The 20,026-nt window shown below is 38.4% G+C and overlaps 1 protein-coding gene across 1 annotated transcript in view; it reads left to right on the forward strand.

Annotated features, from left to right (window-relative positions):
• The first annotated feature begins 2,776 nt into the window (after positions 1-2,776).
• LOC131560234 (vitellogenin-1-like) overlaps positions 2,777-20,026 on the forward strand; it is a 42,791-nt gene continuing 25,541 nt past the window's right edge. Inside the window, exons 1-13 of the mRNA XM_058808898.1 lie at positions 2,777-2,816; positions 3,129-3,149; positions 3,374-3,525; positions 5,959-6,210; positions 8,361-8,522; positions 9,215-9,366; positions 12,042-12,192; positions 12,292-12,449; positions 12,549-12,714; positions 13,795-13,917; positions 15,455-15,673; positions 17,710-17,927; positions 18,007-18,104. Coding sequence (XP_058664881.1) covers positions 2,777-2,816; positions 3,129-3,149; positions 3,374-3,525; positions 5,959-6,210; positions 8,361-8,522; positions 9,215-9,366; positions 12,042-12,192; positions 12,292-12,449; positions 12,549-12,714; positions 13,795-13,917; positions 15,455-15,673; positions 17,710-17,927; positions 18,007-18,104 — 1,912 coding nt within the window. The remainder of the gene's footprint in view (positions 2,817-3,128; positions 3,150-3,373; positions 3,526-5,958; positions 6,211-8,360; positions 8,523-9,214; positions 9,367-12,041; positions 12,193-12,291; positions 12,450-12,548; positions 12,715-13,794; positions 13,918-15,454; positions 15,674-17,709; positions 17,928-18,006; positions 18,105-20,026) is intronic.

Genomic DNA, 20,026 nt, shown 5'->3' on the forward strand with positions numbered 1-20,026 from the left:
CCCTTTTCTTCATTGTTTATGCCTAAAAGTAGAAAAAAAGGAAAAGATTCAGGTTGTGTATAAAGCCTCTGCCCACATTAAATTTCCTTCCTCTGCAACTAAATTAGGCACTTGGATATTGTTTGTGGAGGACCTGTTTGATTGTGGATTATTTATTTTTCATGTGTTTTCTTGCTCACTAACATGACCTGTTGAATGTTTAAGAAAAATTGTATTGCCTTTAAAAAGTGTACCTCTTACCTTTCCTCCTTTTATCCATTTCCCTTAAGTGATGGATCTCCTGTTTATTCCCTCAGAACTAGCTGGAATGGTGTGTCTACTTTGAAGAAAGGATTAGAGCTCAGTGCTGTGACCCTCAAACTCTAGCTGTGTCTCCTCTCTACTTACTGCATTTATTCTGTAGCTCCTTTAAAGTAATAACGGGTACAACAATTCTGAGATCACTTTCTTTTCTCCCCCAAGGAAACAAGCCTGGATAGAGAGGAGTTATTAAAAAGAGAGATTACATGCTGCAAATGAAGAGAAAATGGCAGCCTGCACCATCTTAATTATTATAGTTGTTATTTTTGCAATCAGGTGTCCACATGGTGATTGTAAGCTTAGATTCAGTGTGCTTCATTAGAAAAAAGAAATGCAGTATATTCACTATCCATTTAGAACAAATTTATTCATGTTGCACCTTAAATATAAAACCTTTTATTAAACTTGAAAAATCCTGCAGTTCTGTTTTAATAAGTATGTGTCCCTCACACAGTATTTCAATGAGCTATTAATAATGATGTTTAAATAAATATTCTTTCTCACACAGTTCTGTACTTTATCTTATACATTCTGCCCTATGGAATGGAGCTAGTTGAGCTCAATATGATAGCACAATATTACTGCAGAGGTCAAGCTGTGGCAGTGATGAGCAGGGTGAGAGGAGCAGTTTTGCATTTTATCACAGTATTACTTTGCTGCTGTGCATTTACTTCCATGCTGGCTGCAAAACATGTAGCTGTTTGTAAGGATGTTTCTCACTACATCTCACACCAAGGTGTGCTGCTGAATTTCACAGGGCTCACAAACATGGTGTATCTTGTCATAGCTCACAGGACTTAGGACCTTAGGAGAAAACATCAAAGAAAATCTGTGTACACTTATTTTTTCACCACCTGAGCTTACACTGACCCAAAAATATTTATTCATCTATTTTAATGGTTCATATGTCTACTATATATTTAAACATTTTACTAGACAGATTTCATTTCAGGGAAGGTCTGACTACCCATACAATTCTGTATCACTCTCTTCATGAAGGAAAGCTGAGATACTAAAATCCTCAAGATTTCAGGAGGTCTTGGTAGTGAAGAAGCCCTCCTTTGACCCCTGGTGGAGCAATGATGGGGTAGAGGGACCATGAAACTGCATCCCTGACTCCAGCCCAGGTGCCCTGGCACCACAATAATGAACTTCACTATTCCTCAGTCAGGTGGCATCACTCCAAGTAAATGAAGCAATAATGTAAAGCACTGTTTGATGGGGCCTGCAGTAAATGTCTCTCCAGGCCTGAAGGAGAAGACCTCAGGACCTGGGTTTAGGTTTCACCCTTCTCCTCCCTGATGGACAGCACCAGCAGAGAAATCCCTGTTCCCCTCCTGGAGGATAAAGTCTGGCTGCCTGAATTAGTGCACTGTTTGCTGTGTTGCACCTCCCACAGCCTCATGGAAATACCAGGTAGACATTCCTGAGCTCTCCTTCCTGCCCCCCAGTAACCTTTGTATGCAGGTGGGTTTTTACCTGATATTTAATTTATCATTTGAACAAAAGACAAGTTTAAATTCAAAGTAAATGTTAAACACTTGCAAAAAAATACATATAATTGAAGTTAGGGAGCAAACTCCCTCCTGACATGGTTTTACTAAGGATTGATCTAAATGTTATTGCTGCAAGAGGGAAATTCTGGATATATTTCCCCTAGTGGGACAGCAGAAAAAGCCTCATGAGAACCTACTGAGAAGTTCCCAATGGTCCCAACTCACTGAGGTCCTCTGGAAGTTTAACTCCCTTCTTATTAGATTCTTCTTATAAACAAAGAGAATAATTTCCTTCCTGTTTTCTTCATATAAGCTTTCACTGTTAAGCACAGGCTAATGTGATGGTCATACTGACAAGTTTTGTCTTTCCAGGTGTGGGAAGCAAGATATGGTAAACACCACAGAAAGGCAGTTTCTCATTGCATGCCCATGAGCTGTAAAGTGTCTCGAGCCTAAATCTGTAAAATCAACCACAAATTCTCCTCTAAAGGGAGAGTTTCTATGTGAGCAAGGTTTATCTCCAAAGCAGTGACCCTTAGGAAGAATAAATTAGCAGGAGATTGAAGACATGACCAGAAGAAAGCTAAATTATTTCAGTTATGATGGAGGAACTATATTTGGATAATTTAAATTTTAGTGGGGTTTTTACTGTATAAATAAAATGTAGAGAAATGGAAGAAAATAGAAAGCAGGATATTTTTAAAATTAAATCTTTTCCAGCATATAGCTGCTAAGGTGTCCTGTTGAATTTCAAAAGGCTCACAAACATGGTGAATTATATAGAATGTAAGGTAGCTGAACTCATGAGGGGATTTGAAGTTGTCAGCATTCATGGCCTCAGAAATGTTTATTTTTTGATTGATCAATATGCATTCTAGAATGCACTTATTTGTCAAAGTAACGTGCCAAAAGAAACATGTGATATCACATGCCTTTATAAAAGAGAAACCCATCACATTCACCTTTACTCTACCCCCATCATGAGGGGCTTGATATTAGCCCTGGTTTTAACCCTGGTGGGTAAGTATCTAACTTATGTGCTTTGATCAATTTAAAATTGTATATTCAGGAAAAGGTTTCAGAACCTAAATATAGTTCACAGGCAGACGTGAACTTTAACATGTTGTAGAAAAAATATTTCATTACTTCTTTTGTTGTTAAAAGAAAAAAAAGGCATTTGGCTGGTGCTGAAATGGAAGTAAAGTTAATTAGAAAGGGTTATGCTATATGTGCAAGATGAGATATAGCCTTTTATACTACAGTACATTCACATTTTAGGGTTGGTTTTTTTTTCTTTGTCATTTCATTCCTCTATTTTTTCTTCTCTTTCAGGGAGCCAGCATCTTAATTACCGTAAGTAATTTTCCTATCAACTAATATAATTATAATGAGTGAAATTAAAAATAGAATCTGAAAAGTGTATCAATGTTTAATATAGCTTTACAACAGCTAATTTAGTTCAAGTCCAATGCAAAATGAACAAATTTGTCTTTTTTTGTTCCAAACATTCTAATGCAGGTACTTTAATATATTCTGTACATTGTGTATAATATTTTATGGGAATCATTTCTTTGCAGAACCCGATTTCAGTGAAAACAAGGTTTATACATTTGATTATGAAACAACGCTTCTCAGTGGACTTCCAGAGAAAGGACTTGCAAGAGCTGGAATAAGAATAAAAAGTAAAGTGGAAATTAGTGGTATTGGGCCAAAACTTTGTCTCATTAGGGTAAGAAAATATGTTCAATTTGAAAGGTAAAATTCTCAACATACTTAGCTTCTTTTTTAAGCTTTTGTGAAGTTATTAGCTTTCCTCATGTGTTGTGCTTACTCAGGGATAATGTAACTAACACTGTTATTTTTTATACAGTGCCCTAAAATTCTATTTGCACTTTGCAAGGTAATTCTCAGCTCAAGCCAACCTTGGGCTTGAAGGATTTCTTCTGCTTTGTGGTCAGGGAAACAATGGAATGTAATTTGAAATGCACAATTATTTATTACTAGATCAATCCAATTGTTTCAAACTGTACAACCTAGGATTATTTAATCAACTGATTTCATAACCAGCAGACAAAAGGCAATAAAACATGCAACAGTAGTTGCATGTGATTCAATATTTAGCATAATTAATGTCATCTTTCTTTTTTCTGAAGGGTCCTGAGTGACATTCTTTGTCATCCTCAATTGTATGTTTTTACTGCTTGCTGAGTAATTACTGAGGGGTTTGATTATGTGAAATACACTTTTGTCTTTAACAGAAGCCTGTATGTGCTTATAATGGTTGTAGAGAAATGCACACCTCAATTGCTTTACACAAACTTCACTTAGCCTTGTGCATGCAGGGAAGAAAAATGTTATTTTAAAATCTTTAATTTGGCATATTGAAAACTTTAGGTCAAAAAGACTGGTGGCTGTCTAGTAAATGTTGTAGCTTTCCACCCTGAATTAGTCTGCTGTTATTTGGTATTTTCGTAAGTTCAAATTATAATAGATCTAGATGGGAAATATTGCTTTTCCATGACATTTGTAAGGGGATGGATTACAAAACAAAAGAAGCCAAGGAAATAAGAGTCACACATCTGGAGTGGTGAGTAGAAAGCTTCCCTACCAGAAAAGAGGCAGAAGAAGTCCTGTCCTTATCCCAGAATCTCCTTCATTCCTCCCTAAATGGCTCTTGGTGTGCCAGGATGAGTCTTCACCAAAAATTGACTCCTGTTCTCTAAAACTTTCTAACATAATTTTACTAGTGTTACTGCATTTTTGAAAAGTTTCCATTTCAGAAATAATTTCAGGCAAGGAAAGGAGAAGAGGAAAAAAAGCATAACTTTTTGGGCAAGTTCTAAGCTAAAGGAAATAGTATATTTATTCCCTTCTTCTCTGGAAAAAGTTTATTTTGCTGCTGTTATATTTAAATTAGACAGTTTGGAGGGATGGTTCAGGGAATTAAACTTTCATCTGCAGCCTACTAGTTCACATTCAGCCTAAACAAAAAGCTGTGCTCCCTGGGCAGTTTCCAGCTGACAATTTTTTCATCACAAACCAACAAGTAAGAATTGCCAGCTGTGTTCAAAACCAAGCAGACAGCCTAAGTCCTGCCTGGGCCCCAAGGGCTGGGGAAAACTACCTCGCCCTGACCCTGCAGAGCAGTCCCAAACCTGCCTGTGTGCAATATGCCAGAAGCATGTCCAAGAGGCAGCATGAGGGATTTACTCTCTAACAGCCTTCCCTGTAAGCTTCAGTTACTGGGGCTGGCAGTGATCTCCACCAACAATAACAAAAATAAATATGAAAGCGCAGTCTCCAGTGATTTGCTGCATGAGGATTTAGTTTGTGTAGCTTTTTGAGAAATTAATCTGTGTCTTGCGCCACATCACCAGCCTGAGGTGTCAGAGAAAAGTCTCTTTAAGTTGTCAAAATATATAGAAGGGAAGGGTCCTCTGAGAAACTAAGCTAAACATGCCCATTCTCTGGGGTAGGAATTTTTCAAGTTATGCATAGTTTAGCACAAGTTTCTACTTGTTTGGATGTGCCCTGTGTTGAGGCTGGAGTGTGAAGTGCAGAGTGGGGCTGGAGCCAGTGCCTCAGCCTTTGGTTCCATGGCACAACGTGTAGGGAAGGACAATTTCTGCAACCTGCTGTCCACCGCTCAAACTAATTCTGCATGTCTGGCTGACCTAGAGGCCATGTGTTTATTAGTTTCAGATTGCTGCCTGCGCTCTGTGACCCCAGTGAGGGAAATGACAGAGTTCACAACAGGAGTTAATGATGCTTTATGCAACATTAACTTTCTCCTGCAATTTCCTGCAGTTCTTCCACACTACTTTCGGGTAGCAACCTGCTGCATGTGGCTCTTCTCTGGCTCATTTCTTTGCACAAGTCAACCTTTGGCAATATGGATTGTCTGTGAAACAGAACAGAGTGCAGTGGCTGTGGAAATATCAGCCATTTGCAGTGCTCTCTTTCACTTTATATACAGAAATGTGTGTATCAACACTAGTTATGCTAAATGGCAACTTCCAAGTTTCGCCTTTGAAGAAGCTTTGCGTTATTTAAAAGCTTATTTTTGATGTGATTGAAGCTTTAGATGCTTGGGTGTATTCAAAAAAAAGTTAACTGGGGAGAAAAAAACTGAAAGAGGAGATTTATTCCCCCTTTGTTCCAGATTCACTCGATCGAAGCCGCAGAGTACAACGGTGCCTGGCCCGAGAGCCCGTTCTCCCGATCCCTGAAACTGACCCAGGTCCTCACTGGGCAGCTCAGCAGCCCCATCAAGTTTGAGTACAGCAATGGCCACGTTGGGAACATTATGGCTCCTGATTCTGTCTCGGATGATGGTCTGAACATCTACAGAGGGATTGTGAACGTGCTGGAGCTGAGCTTAAAGAAGGCACAGAATTCATACAGTCTGCAGGAGGTGAGTTTTGGGTTTGGCCATTGTGGTGCCTTTGCAAATAAATAAACTTTCACTTCAGAGTCTTCTACTGCATTTTCCGTATTCATCCTTGACATAAAATTCACTTATAAGAAAGACCTAAGCTTGGGACATCATGATTAAGTTTCATATGGGACAACATTTGGTGGCGATGTACTTAAACAGAACAACAGAAGAGCATATTTTTAAGCTGGTTGATGAAAGTATTTCAGAAAATACATTTGCAGAATTAAACTCTTGGAAAATCTGGCTTGTGATTCCAGAGAAAGTAAACCGTGAAAGATGAAGCCTACATAAAATGGGAAAAAAACATGCTTGAAAATACAGTTTCATATTAAAGTCAAAATAACAGTAATTTGACTTTTTCTACCAATCGTATATACGTTAATCTCTTCTAGCTCCTCTTTTAGGAAGAAAATAGTATATATGTCATAACATTACCATAACAGCTTTGACAGTTGCAGTTGATGCTCTGTTGAAATTTCCACTGTTTTTCAAGTTTTAATATATTAGTCAAGGTCAATCATCTGATATTGCTATTCACCACAGAAATTGCAACGTGTTTAGTTTTTGTGAAACCATATTTACATTAATTACACTACATTCAATTCAGAGATTGGCAAAAACCTAAATTATTATACTTTCATGTTATTTTTATTGGAACTATAGACAAGAGTAACTCTAATATTTTTTAAATTTATTTTTACATAAGTAGAGTTGTTTCTGGGAAAGGAGTTAGATGATTTAATTTTTTGCACACTGTTTGCTGCACATAAAAATCCGTGTGGTGTTGTTGGATATTCTGCAATGCTATTTTCTCATATCAAGTTTCACATCTTAATTCTTTCTAATTCAGTTAGCAATATGTTCTACTCTCACCGCTAGGCAATAGATGTGACTTCACCTTCTGGAATAATTTCCAAGTTTTCTTTGCTTCTCTCAGACAGCAACTGATTAATGAGCTTTGGCACCCATGCTTGACAATCTTGAGTCACTCTGCAAAGGAAGATAAACATTATTAGTCCCAAAATCTGAGCTGCAGAGAGGTTTAAAGGACCAACCTGGGAAGGTGTACATCCCATCCTGTGGGTTCAGGGTGTCTGAGCTGGCCATAAACTGCGCACATCTGTGAAGCTCAGCTGGGCAGGAGTCTGCTCCATCCCACTGAACTCTCTGGGTTGGATTCTCCCATTTAAAGTCTGGATGTCTCTACCATACCCTGCAGAGTGCAGAGACCCATACCTGTATTTGCAGAGTGCAAGGCTTCCAGAAATATTGGGCAATTCCTATTTCTAGCCTTTACCCAAGACACAGTGTCTCAGGGAATTCTGTTAAGCTGAAGATGAAGTGGGTACATCTTCTTTCCTAAACACCACGTGAGCATTTCTCTGCTCTCACATAGCCCAGAGCTGGTCTCTGCACTAGCTATGCTATAAATAACAATAATAAAAAAATCAGGAAAATAACTCTTCCTCCTGAAATGCAATCAAGCATTTTTCCTCTACAAAAACCTCACTGACTGTGGAGACTTAAAAGGTCTTATAAATGTAAATGCTCAAAATATTATTTAAGAGCTCCGCTAAAACTGTGAACTCAAGAAGACCCACAATCAAAACTCTTATCCTGAAATTTTTTTTAATTATTGCTGGTCATATTGTGACAGATCACCTGATACTGCAAGGCCTGTTCCATAGGCATTTGTAAGCTCTCTGTAAAAGCAAGTTTTGAGGGCAGAATGCCATCTCCAACCTTGAAATATTTTACTGTTAAAATTTCATGCTGACTGATCAAATTATTTTGACTTTTTTATTAATATTTTCTCAAAACATATTTCATAATCAACAGCTCTAGCTGAAAATTATTGCTCCCGTTTCCTGAGGCTCTGAGTGAAACTTTTGGGAGATTTGGTTCTCTCAGTGTAACTCTGATTTGGCTTACTGGAAATGATACTTGTGAAAAAGAGAGGAAAGTAATGATCATTGCAATTTTGCTTCTGAAGAATATAAGGAAAAATAAAGCATTCACTTCCATTAGTAATTTTGAAAATGCAGAATTAAACAGGAAATTTCATGAGGTGAGGAAAAGCTTTGCATAATAGTGACCTTCTCTGATCCTGTTCTCATTTTTGCCAGGCTGGGATTGGAGGTATTTGTAACACAACATATACAATCCAGGAAAACAAGAGAGCAAGCGTAGTCTATGTGGGCAAATCCAAGGACCTGGACAGCTGTGAAGAGAAAGTTCAAATTGTCACAGGATCAGCATACACTCATCCATGCAAGACCTGCCAGCAGGTAAATCAGAGTGGTATTGTGTATAAGTATTTTAAATTCTTATGCAGAACACCATTTGATATCCACAAAATCTCTTAATTTTAAATACTAAAAATGAGAGGAAAATCAGATCTGCTGTATCCAGTTGTCAATATTTTCTTTCTGTATGAAAATGATGCCACAGAGAAGCAGAGGTCTGGGCTGCCCACTGCAATGTACTGCAAGCACACTTGAGCTAGCTCAAGCTAGCTGGCTTGGAAACCATTAATTATCAGCATGAGTTAGTTCACCTACTCTGTTGAGTAAAAAAAATAGTCACGATGTCCATTTTCTGCTATTCAAGACAGGTACTGCTGAACTTTATTATAATCCTGTCTTTGAAATAGAGTGGTTTATGCAGCTGCTCTCCTCAGAAAAATGTGTCTGCTTCTCGAGGGAATGACCAATTACTTAGATTTGGGAAAAGGAAAAAGCAGCTAACACGTCTTAGCAGTAAAAGTAATGGAGACAGGCAGTGTGCCTGACCTCTCCCATGGAAGTGAGTGCACAGAATTCACATTGATTGCTCTTATGGCCAATGAACAAAACAGCCCTGGAAAAGAAATGAGTTGAAGTGGGTGATGTAATAGCCTCTAGTTACAGAATTTCAAAGTTCAATGACTTTTTATTTTCTTTGTTTCTTTTTTTTTTTTTTTTTTTTTTGTATTATAAAGAGGAACAAGAATTCTCGTGCAACTGCTACTTACAATTACAAAATTAAATATTCACGTAGTGAAGCTGTAATTACACAAGCTGATGTCGAGGAAATTCACCAGTTTTCCCCCTTCAACGAGATAACAGGAGGAAATGCTATTGTAGAAGCAAGGTACTGTACATATTGCTTTAATTCAGCAACCCAGTAACCTGAGTGAAGGTCTATAAGAGAAATAAATCCTTTACTTCCACAGCCTATTGTTTGCCAGTATTTAATTACATAAAATCCCAAACAGCTCATAAAAACAACCGTCACTGTTAGTTGTAAATCTGAAACATGCACATCCCTATCCAAATTTTGTTAGTTAAACTTGGCAGGACTTGACTATTTTATTTCTCAGGGATATTTGATTTATGCCATAAAAGACAAAACAAATGTAATTCCATCTGAGAAATTGTGAACTAATATATTTGAAGCAAAATATTCTGAAAGACAGTTACTCAGGAAAAAGAGTTCCCTGGAAAATAATAATGCAGTAAGAGATCCTTGGAGACTAGTTCACAAAAAACCTAGATGGGACTCTGGATTCCTAAATACCATGGGCAGCTTGCAAATCTCCCACCAAAACTGTTTCTTGATAGGAAATTGCAAAATTTATTGCAAAACAATTGGGCACAAGACATGTTAAATGCATTTGCTTTTTCACAGCAAATTTTGCATATTTCTTAAAGAAATTTAGGGCAAAACACAAATAAGTTTTTCTATGAAATTGTGTCCCTAGCTCAAGCACTCAAACTTTCAGTATTTGAAATTTTTTTCATCTATCAAATTCATTTTTTGGAAAAATTTTCAGTTACTTAAATTTACTTTAATTATGGGCTCTGGAAATAGGAGTGCCCTACTGAAGGGAGAGGCTTTTTGCATAAATGTCTCAGTGCAGAAGGTGTTCTTTGATCCCACTCTACAGCTGCTGTAATCTTCATTGCTCCATTAGCTTCTGCAAGGATCTGTTGGAAACAGCAGAATCAGAAATTTTGTGTCAGTAGCTGACTGATTAACTTCATGTATATAATGAACCTGTTCCATTTGGCTAACCAAACAAAACTAAACCCAAAAAAATTAGTGAAAGTGGCTTTAATGTCTTACAAAATCGAGGTGTAGATAGACACATCTGCAGTTCTTATTAAATTATAGGGATTTTTGAGTCTGCATTAGTCTGGAGACAATGGATTTATGGTGCATTACACTCTCCCTGTGCAGCCTGTAGAGATTGTCTTCAGTAAGGTCTTTCTCTGCTCTCTGAAGGGTAGTACCTTTACTTTTCCCATTTTCTCTGCATTTTTATCATTACCCAGCTGAAGGGGACAAATATAGGATAGTTGGGAAGATGTGACTATCTCACTCAAGTCTTCAGAAGTTATTTCCACAATGCATTCTCTGTTAAAAAAAAGTAATCCATCAAGGCACTTGGAGCTGAGCTTTCAGACCTGCTCAGCATAAGACTCTTGCAGCACCTTTCAAGGCCAAGAGAGATTTCACTACTGTTTCACCATTTTCATCCTATCTTTAGCATTCATTTGCTCTTCTCTTCAGAATACAGCATTTTCTCATCTATTCTAGGCAGATATATCTCTTCCCAAAACAATGAAAATGAAGACATAATAGATTCATCAAGATTTGAAAGGGGGAGTTAAATGTGCCTGAGTGTACCTGATGTTATACTTTGTGACCCAAATGCCCTTTCAACAGTATTGTATAACATTTCAAGAGAGAAAAAATCTCTACTGATTCTGTAGCAGTTTCTATTCAAATTCCAGTGGCTTGTCTGTAAAGCAGTTATATGCTATTTTTCTGCAGCAGTTCTCTGCAATCCATATGGAAGGAGTGAATAGAAATGATACAGAAGATCATAGAGATTCCAAAATAAACACACCAATTTTCTACAGAGATTTCGAGAGACTCTGTAGTACAGCAATATTGCTTTTGGAATGTTTTCAGTTGATCAGTACAAATACCTAACTTTATTATAGTGTCCTAAATGACCCATTTTAAACATAATTGGTAGGATAGGCTGCGTCTCTTTAGCTGAAAATGTAAAAAGATAGCAAATATTTACAAAGACAGTCTCTCATTGGAATTATTCTTAATAACAAATGATGAAGGTTTGTTGATTCTTAAAAAGTTTTCAAAAGGTCAAGCACTTTTCCAAAGACTAATCCTGAATTTATGTGGCCCTTTTCTTTTAAAATCCAGTTTAAAGCTTCATGAGAACCTTCTTTTGTAGTCCCCAGGATATTCAGCTTACCAAACAAAATGGGGAGGGAATTGTAATAGTTCAAGTAAAAAGATTGTAGCATTTCTTATTGTATCTAATAACTTTCAATTTCATTTGAAACTTCCAGGAGAGACACAGACACATAACAGCTTTTATGAACTTCTTAAAAATGTTTAAATTAAATTGTAATTTCTGAGCAAGTTTCACATCTGTGTTTTTCTAGAGTCCATCTTTTACTCCTTAAGACACAGCAAGTATTTCCTATGATATTCTTCAGGCCACAACCTCTCACCTCCCTCTTCTTCCATAAATTCTCAAACCCAGTTTTTCCCAAAGGAAGGCAAAGGCTGGCTCTGTTCTGAGCCCTGTTGGGCAAGTGCACACCTCCTCAGAGCCTGGTTCTGAGCAGCATGTCATTGAGGGTATTTGCATCTGGCTGCAAATACCCTCAATAGCAAAACCTTTTGTGGCTGCATTGCAGTACGGGGAAGCAGGATTACTGTTTGTTGGGGTTTTTTTCGTTTGTATCCTGAATCTTGTGATGTTTTCTTCCTGGGGTTCTCTATTCCAGGCAGAAACTTGTTTTGACTGAGGTGCAGAAGCAGAGGGCAGAGGTCCCATCAAAAGAGTACCAGAATCGTGGATCTCTTCAGTATCAGTTTGGCAGTGAGCTGCTTCAGCTTCCTGTCCACTTATTCAAAATAAAGGATGTGGAAAATGAGGTAAAGCCCAGCAACTGGACAGATTCTTTGTTGGAGATTTGAATCCCTGCTTGTGGGAAACAATGCATGCGATCTTTCTGCATTTTCATCTTTCTGCAGATTGAGGAAAGCCTCCAAGAATTAGTAGAGGCCACCTCTGACCAGCTTCCCAATGATGCACCAGCAAAAGCTCTCAAGCTCCTGCAGCTCTTCCGTGCAGCAAACGAGGAGAATTACGAATCGGTGTGGAAGCGATTCTCCAGTCGGCCAGCCTACAGGTACAGGCAGTAAAGGTGGTCCTGCTTCTGTGGAGACCCTCTGGGATCCCTGTGTTCAGAGGCAGACTTGGAAAATGCTGTTTGCCTTTCCCATTGCAGGCGCCACATTTTGGATATAATCCCTGCAGTGGCCAGTCACCGAGCACTCAGGTTCCTGCGGCACAAAATGGAAAGGCAGGAGCTCACCAGCTGGGAAGTGACTCAAACAATGCTTGTAGCTCTGCACTCCAGCCCTCCAACTCAGGATGTGATGGAGGAAGCAATGGTGGGATTCTCTAAACACTCTCAAACCACCCTCCTGATTCTAGCATCTGTTGTATTTATTCCTTTCACAAGATAGCAAAGGCTTTGAAATTACAAAGGTTTTACATCCTCTAGCGAGGTTGAAAGGGCTTTGTTTCCTGCGTGTCTTAAGGGGAGGAGAATGCAAATCAAAAGGGCAAAAATGAGTCCGGAATGAAACGGGAAATAAAGACTAAAATACCCCACAGGGATAGAGGTTATTGCTGCAAACAGTGGCTTTAGTCTCTCTTTTTCCAAATGTACTTTATAGTTACATCAGATTAGTTCTCTGACTGTTTACAAAGACAAGGGAGCAAGAAATACATATTTGTTATATCTACATATTTGTCCTAATTTTCCTAGAAGGATGGCTATGAATTTGAGAAGATCTGTCAAAACCAAGGAAATTATGTCAATGTGTAGGCCATGTAGGAGGAAGTCTAATTATTTTTGCAATTTTTTCTGTATACGCAGGCTTTAATCCAGTCTCAGATGCAAGAATTTATCTCTGCCTACCCTAAGTAGAGATGATGAACCCCAGACTAGATTTTTTTCCCCCAGTGAAAGCCCTGACAGCCCAACTGTTACTGTGTGCTGGTGCTCTGCTTCCCACACAAGAAACCAGTGGGAAACCAGCTGGTGCCTCCTGTCAGCTCCTACATTTATAAAAGATATTCCTTTCTGCCCAAGCAGTGAGGTCCATTCACAACAAATCTCAAATTCATTGTACCTATAGCTGAGGCAATCACAAAACATGATGAATGTTTCTTCAATAATGTGCATTTTTCCATTCCATGACTGGGTGATTTCTTCCCTTTGGATTATAGGCTATGCCAAATTTAAATGTGAAACACTGTAAAAGAGACAGATCTGCCTTCCAGATGTTACTTGGTGTTACTTTACAATTACAGTGTCAAATACAGCACTATCCACAGATTAACTGAAAATCCATCAACAAAAACAATATCAAAAGCCCGATGTTGTCTTCCATTAGGCAGAACCATATTTTTCAATAATGTTCCCCTTCATTAATGGTAGTAACAACCAGCTGCCTTCTCCCCAGCTCATAGTAAAGAAGCACTGCCCACGCTCGAGCTCCGTGCTTGGGAAGGTTTGCCACCTCAGCTACGCGTCCCTGTGCCACAAGCAGTGCTCCTCCTCAGACTCCTGCTCCGAGTGTCTCCAGGTAACCACGGGGTTATTTATCATTTAAAAGAAAAAATTAAGCCTTGAGTTCTTTCTTCATTATTCAGAAAGCTGTATTTCGCTTCACTACAGCACTTCCTTTGGGGAAAGGAACCCCAGTTGGTTAAATACAGCATTTTTATCTTTAGATTAGCACACAAAAGAGAGTGAGAGGAAGGAGCAAACAATTCATAACTTTCTATCTGAGTGTCTCTGAGTGCTTTCTTGCCAATTATTAATGAAGTCCCATGACATTGCTCAAAAATACTTTAAATATAGGCATTATAAATAAACTAAGTGATACAAAAGCCCAGGTTTTTTGTCAGAATTAATGTATCCTAGCCAGAAGCAGAGCCCAGTCATCAATATAGGCTATAAGGTTGTTATAACAGCAGTAATACCCTCCCTGCTCTACACTGCTTTTAATCAGCAGGCCTCAAAACAATTTGAGTAGTCATTGAATAGCATTTCCCAGTTCTAAAAATGCGTGTCAAGTTTCGTGGAGCCAACCACTCAGCCAGTAACAGCAAAGGAAAGAGAAATATGTGTTTAGTCTTTGGCACCCATCAATCCACCATCCCCAGTGAGAGCAGGGTGTTCCAATTACACTGCATGCATGACACGATGTTTTTCCTGCAGTACATAGGCATGGCAAACATTCCTGCATTGGTCTCCTGTGTTACAATTGCCACCAATGCTCTTGAGCTAATTAAATCTGAGAAACCCTGTGTCAAAGAATGAAAATTCTTTCCCAAAGCAAATGATTGTTTAGGCTTATTCAATGCATTTCCAGTGTCCTTTCATTTGATCAGTAATACCAAGTAGACTATTTCTGCACCATGAAGGGATCTCAAATGTGTTATGTTAAACTGCACAGTCGGTATTGAAATTATTCTCTAACATCTCAGTTGCTTTTTTAGAGCCATTTCTTATAATTTAAAACTTATCTATTAGGATTTAGTTATTTGCTTTTATTCAGCCTTCAGATGACTACTTCTAATCTTGCCACACTAAAGGAAGTGTGATCCAGTTGCTTACAATGAAGGCTGTAAAATTACCTAATTGTTGGCAGGGAACTCATTTTTCATCTATTAATCCACACTGAAAAGAGGCTGTAATAACTGGTTAAGGGCACCACCACTATCCATATCTTCAGGAATCTTTTTTAAGGGTGTGAAGGTTTAACCGTATCTGTCCTGTGTTCAACCATGAGAGAGAGAGATGCTCAAGAAGCATTATTTCAGGGTTACCAGCTTACCTTAAAAGGCAGTGGACACTAGGTCCAAGCTGTTATTTTTTCCTTTAAAAATCTTACTTGGTAACTTTAAGGTGTAGTGAGAAGAAGCTGTTCAGTACAGCTACACTCGTTCTATGAATAAAATGTTCTATTCATGAGGAAAAATAAGAATTTGAAAACATTTAAAATAAATGAATTGAACAAACTGAAATTATAGAAGTCAAACCCCAGAAGAGGCTGGTGGATGGGATATAGATAAGAGCTGGAATTGAACTCAACAGATCTGTTTTTCTTTTTTCAGCTTCTTCATGGCTTTGCAGGAGAGGCACTGAGCAAGTCTAGCGCAGGAGAAATTTCCCTGGCTTTGAAAGCTCTTGGGAATGTAGGACATCCAGCCAGCATCAAGCACATCAAGAAGTTTTTGCCAGGATATGCAGCTGGTGCCTCGGATTTGCCGCTCAGGGTCCATGTGACTGCTGTGATGGCCCTGAAAAACATAGGCCTGAAAGACCCCAAAATGGTAAGAAAATGCCTCCTTTGCCCTTCTGACTTCCACTTACAAAGCTGCTAACAGATAATGGGTGATGAGGGAAAAAAAGATCTATTTTCTTTAAAGATAATGTTATTTAAAAAAAAATACTTAGCCATTCCTCGGTAGGCATGTCTTATTTCTTTTGACATTAACCTCCAGTATTTCAGACTGCAACAAAAAAATCCCATTAAAAGGACACATTCATTGTTGTTGAAGACAAATCGGTATTTCCATTGCAAACATTTCATTTCCAAGGACATTAGACAGAAAACTAAATTATTGACCCAAATGTGTTTAGTACTACTTCACCTTTGGTATGTGAGAGAACCACAAAACAAGGTTTTCAGAGAATTGACATTTAATACTGAGTGTCACATCTAATCGTAATTCAAGACCAGATTTTATTGTAAATAGATACCAGGGGTTTGCATCCTAATTACAAATTTACAGACATTGTGTGGGCTTAAGTCATAAACAGAGCATTTACTAAATGTGACTTTTGTCCCTGACTGAGATAATTATAAGATCTCACATACAATGCCTACCCCAGCACACTCTCGTGTACCACAGACATCACTTTACAATCGTTTTCATTTGGAAGCAATCTGCTTTTAAATGGAAACCTTTTCAAGCTTTTCAAGATCTTTTTCCTGATGTTGAAATTTCTTGTTTTATAGAAGTAAATTCTTAATATAAAAAGGTAAAATAAAAGCTTTCATTAACTATTCACCTACTAATCAGTATCAGTGTTTCCATTGTACTCATTTTTTGCATGTGCCTCCCAGTTTGAGTGCATATATTGATCCACAGACAATAGTGAGCCAGGGTATGCTTTTAACCAAAAGAATAAAGAAACAATTTAGTGGAGTGCAGGAGCTGGATGGGGAAATGCAGGGGAGGGAGGGGAGAGAATTGCAAGGGTAGAAGTTAAAGTATTTTCTGGGGGAAAAAAAAAGTCAATTTGATGTTTGAGACCAACACTGCATCTCTGATTATTCTTTGGCCTGGCTTTCCACAGGTGCCCCAGACCATTCAGTTTCATTTCCTATGCATTTTGTTTGGGGAAAATTGATCTGGAACAAGTTAATGATTGTGGCCACTTTTTTTTTTTGTTCCAAAAACAGTTCAATTCCTGGCTTGCAGCTAGGCACACACTCATATTTGGATTAAATGTACATAATTCATGGCCTTTTTTATTGTTTAATTTGAAAATTTAGGCCTACTGCATCTTTGTCACCTCATCTACATTGACATCTGATAGTCAATATATTCAAATTCATAAAACCAGTCAGGGTTTTTCCAAAGTTTGCTGAAGTTTCCTGGGTCATTCCTCATTAGAGCTCATGGATGTGCTCTCTCCCAGGCAGGACAGGGCTGTGCAGAAGGGCTGCCAGAACAGGGGCACATTGTCCACATCCATTTCAAAGTTAGGGCCAAAGGCTCCTGTGCCCCCCTGGAAACTGCAAAGGTTCCAGCACAAAATTGTTCTTGGTAGTGAATATTGCTGAGGGCAAACACATCAACCACAAGTACTACTACATTTATTGCCTTGAATTTTGGTTTAAGCTGCCTATATGGCGTAGAGATTTATGGTAATAAATTAGGTTTTATTTGTTTCATTTTTATTCTATTGTTTAGCAGAAAGTACCACAGAAGATCACATTATTAGAAATAAGTTGTACCTTTATATAGAGGGATAAATGATTACTGAAATCACTTCTCAGGTATGTAATGGATTCATGAAATCTCTTTTACCTAGAGTGGGATAGCTCAAAAAAGGGTTAAAGACTTGATGTAGAAGTTATCCAGTGAAGTTCCTTGGCTGTGATTGTGTAGGAAGTCAAACTACCTTACCATAATGCCCCTTCCAGCCCATGGACTATGAAACCACACTCTTGCCATTATAATTAATTAATCCAAATTTTTACTGTGCTGTTGATGAAACAGATAATTCACTGCTGTTGAATGGTTATTAGCAAAATGTTCAAACATACAGTAAATCTGGATATATCTATTATGTTCAGGTCCAGGCTATTACCCTTGAGATTTTCCTGAATCAAAAACTTCATCCTCGAATCCGAATGTTGGCTGCAGCGGTTTTACTTGAAACCAAGCCAGGTCTCCCAGTCGTGATGACATTAGCTGATGCTGTGCTGAGGGAGCCCAGCATGCAAGTGGCAAGTTTCATCTACTCTCACTTGAGGGCCCTGGGCAGAAGCACAGATCCAGATCTTCAAGTGCTGTAAGGAAAATTCCCTTCCTAGGAGAAGCACTTGTTGCAAGCTAATTGGAATGTTAATGTGCTCACTGAACTTTTCCAGGGGTTCTGCCTGCAGGATGGCTGTGAGAGCTCTAAGTCCCAAGTTTGACAAGTCTGGATATCAGTTCAGCAAGGTTTTCCGCTTCAGCGTCTTTAAAGGTAAGATCCAGGAGGTTTTGTAGAAAATGTACACTGGTGAATATGTGGGGGAAAAAATTGTACAGTATGAGAGCAAAATTCTCCTAACCAGCTGTTAGGCTGCTTGTTGTTCCTCCATGTTTTCTGATCTTCAGTGAAAAAAATATGAGAATCTCAGACCCTCCATTTGAAGAGTTTTTATGTCCCTGTGTGTTTTGCTTCGTACACTGCCAGCATGAAATTACCAGAGGGCTTGTGGGGCTCTAACCCTCCGTTTTCATTAGTCAGGGAGGCACATGCTCCTGTATCAAATGCTGTATTCTCAGTGGTGCTTAACAATTTCATACCATTGTTCAGCACCAAACAAACAGAAGGGACCTAAATTGCTGCTGAAGTGGATTAATTTCCACCAGTGTTGAACACCTACAACTCCTGCTGCATCCAAATGTGATGCTAAATACTCTTCACCCCAACAATTGTGCCCAGTGAAACAGAAAACTCTGAAAACATTCAGATGTGACAATTTATTGCACCCAGGAGCAGCTACATCAGGTTTATTGTCTAAAGATTTTTCTTGCATCTTCCTACCAGGATTCTTTACTACAATGAACAGATCCATGTATGGTATCTGGAGACTGGCCAGTTACATCAGAGTTACAAATAAAAATGTAGTTAAAGTAGGGAAGGACCAGATTAGAAGAGATGTTTTATTGGGCCACATTGTAGCTTTTCCTATTTTCCATGTATGTTACTTTTCTCAGTAGATTTTTTAAGCAACTCCTCTATGTAAATGACCATGACAGCCTCAGTGATTTGGCATATGTAGCTGGTAGACTTGGGAGATTATATCTCCAAACACAGTCTCCTTATGCATGCTGTTTATCTATCAGGAGCTGGATGTTTTTAGAACTTTTGTCGTTCACTGGTATCTCAAAGCAATCAATATTAAGAGACTCTGAAACATCTGAAATTCACAGTGCTGAGTGTACAAGTGCTGCTGCCTCCTTTTTGGAAACAGGGGTGTGGTTTGAAAGACTTTGGTAAATCTTATTGTTATCTTGCCCCAGTTTTGTGGGTTTTACGTGGCCATTTAATGTGTGCTATAATAGAAATAAATATGATACATTCTGTAAGAATCACAGTCATATATTTTTATACATGTCCTTGCTGCCTCAATCATGGAGACAGCAACTGTCCAAAGAAACACAGTCACTAATATACACCAGGTGAACATTTGTACTACTTAAAATACATTCATGGATAGATACATTTTCTGTTAATATGAAGATATGTGTTTCTTTGTTTAGACAAACATTTTGTCTTTTAATTTTTTCTTTTAAAATTAAGCCATCTAAAATTTTCACACAGTGAGAAAGAAGGGTGCAATATGTATGAGGGAGGCTATGTGAAATCGAATACTTTATTTTGGCTGTAGCCTGGAAATGCAGTACATCAGGGAATTGCTGTTACTTCCTAGTGAAGACCATTATCAGTAATTTGGCTACCATGGATAGGTAGGTCCGCATCCTGAAAAATAAAAACCAAGATCCTTTTCTCACACATGCTAATCTTAGACTTGCATAACTCAGTTAAATTAAATCGATCTTGTACTACACTAGCATGGGAAGAGGATTTCTAATTTGATTTGTCTCCACTAGCCACAGGTAAAATATTTTTCTGTGAGTCCATTCTGGAAGAGTTACCATAGTGACGGCTGTAACACAGTACCTATTTCCTTGATAAAAACAAAAATCTGCCCCCAGCATTGCAGATCTTTGTGGTGCTAGATGCTGAATTTTTAATGACAAGAAATAATGTCAGCTGAATCTATCTCTGCTCTGGAATTTGTCACACATGACCACCACAAATAGTGCTTCATGCTCTACACATTGCTGCTGGAATCAAAGGGGTGGTTCAGTGTGAGGACTGTGAGAACCTGACTC

This window comes from Ammospiza caudacuta, chromosome 7, assembly GCF_027887145.1.
Source record: "Ammospiza caudacuta isolate bAmmCau1 chromosome 7, bAmmCau1.pri, whole genome shotgun sequence".
Taxonomy (NCBI): domain Eukaryota; kingdom Metazoa; phylum Chordata; class Aves; order Passeriformes; family Passerellidae; genus Ammospiza; species Ammospiza caudacuta.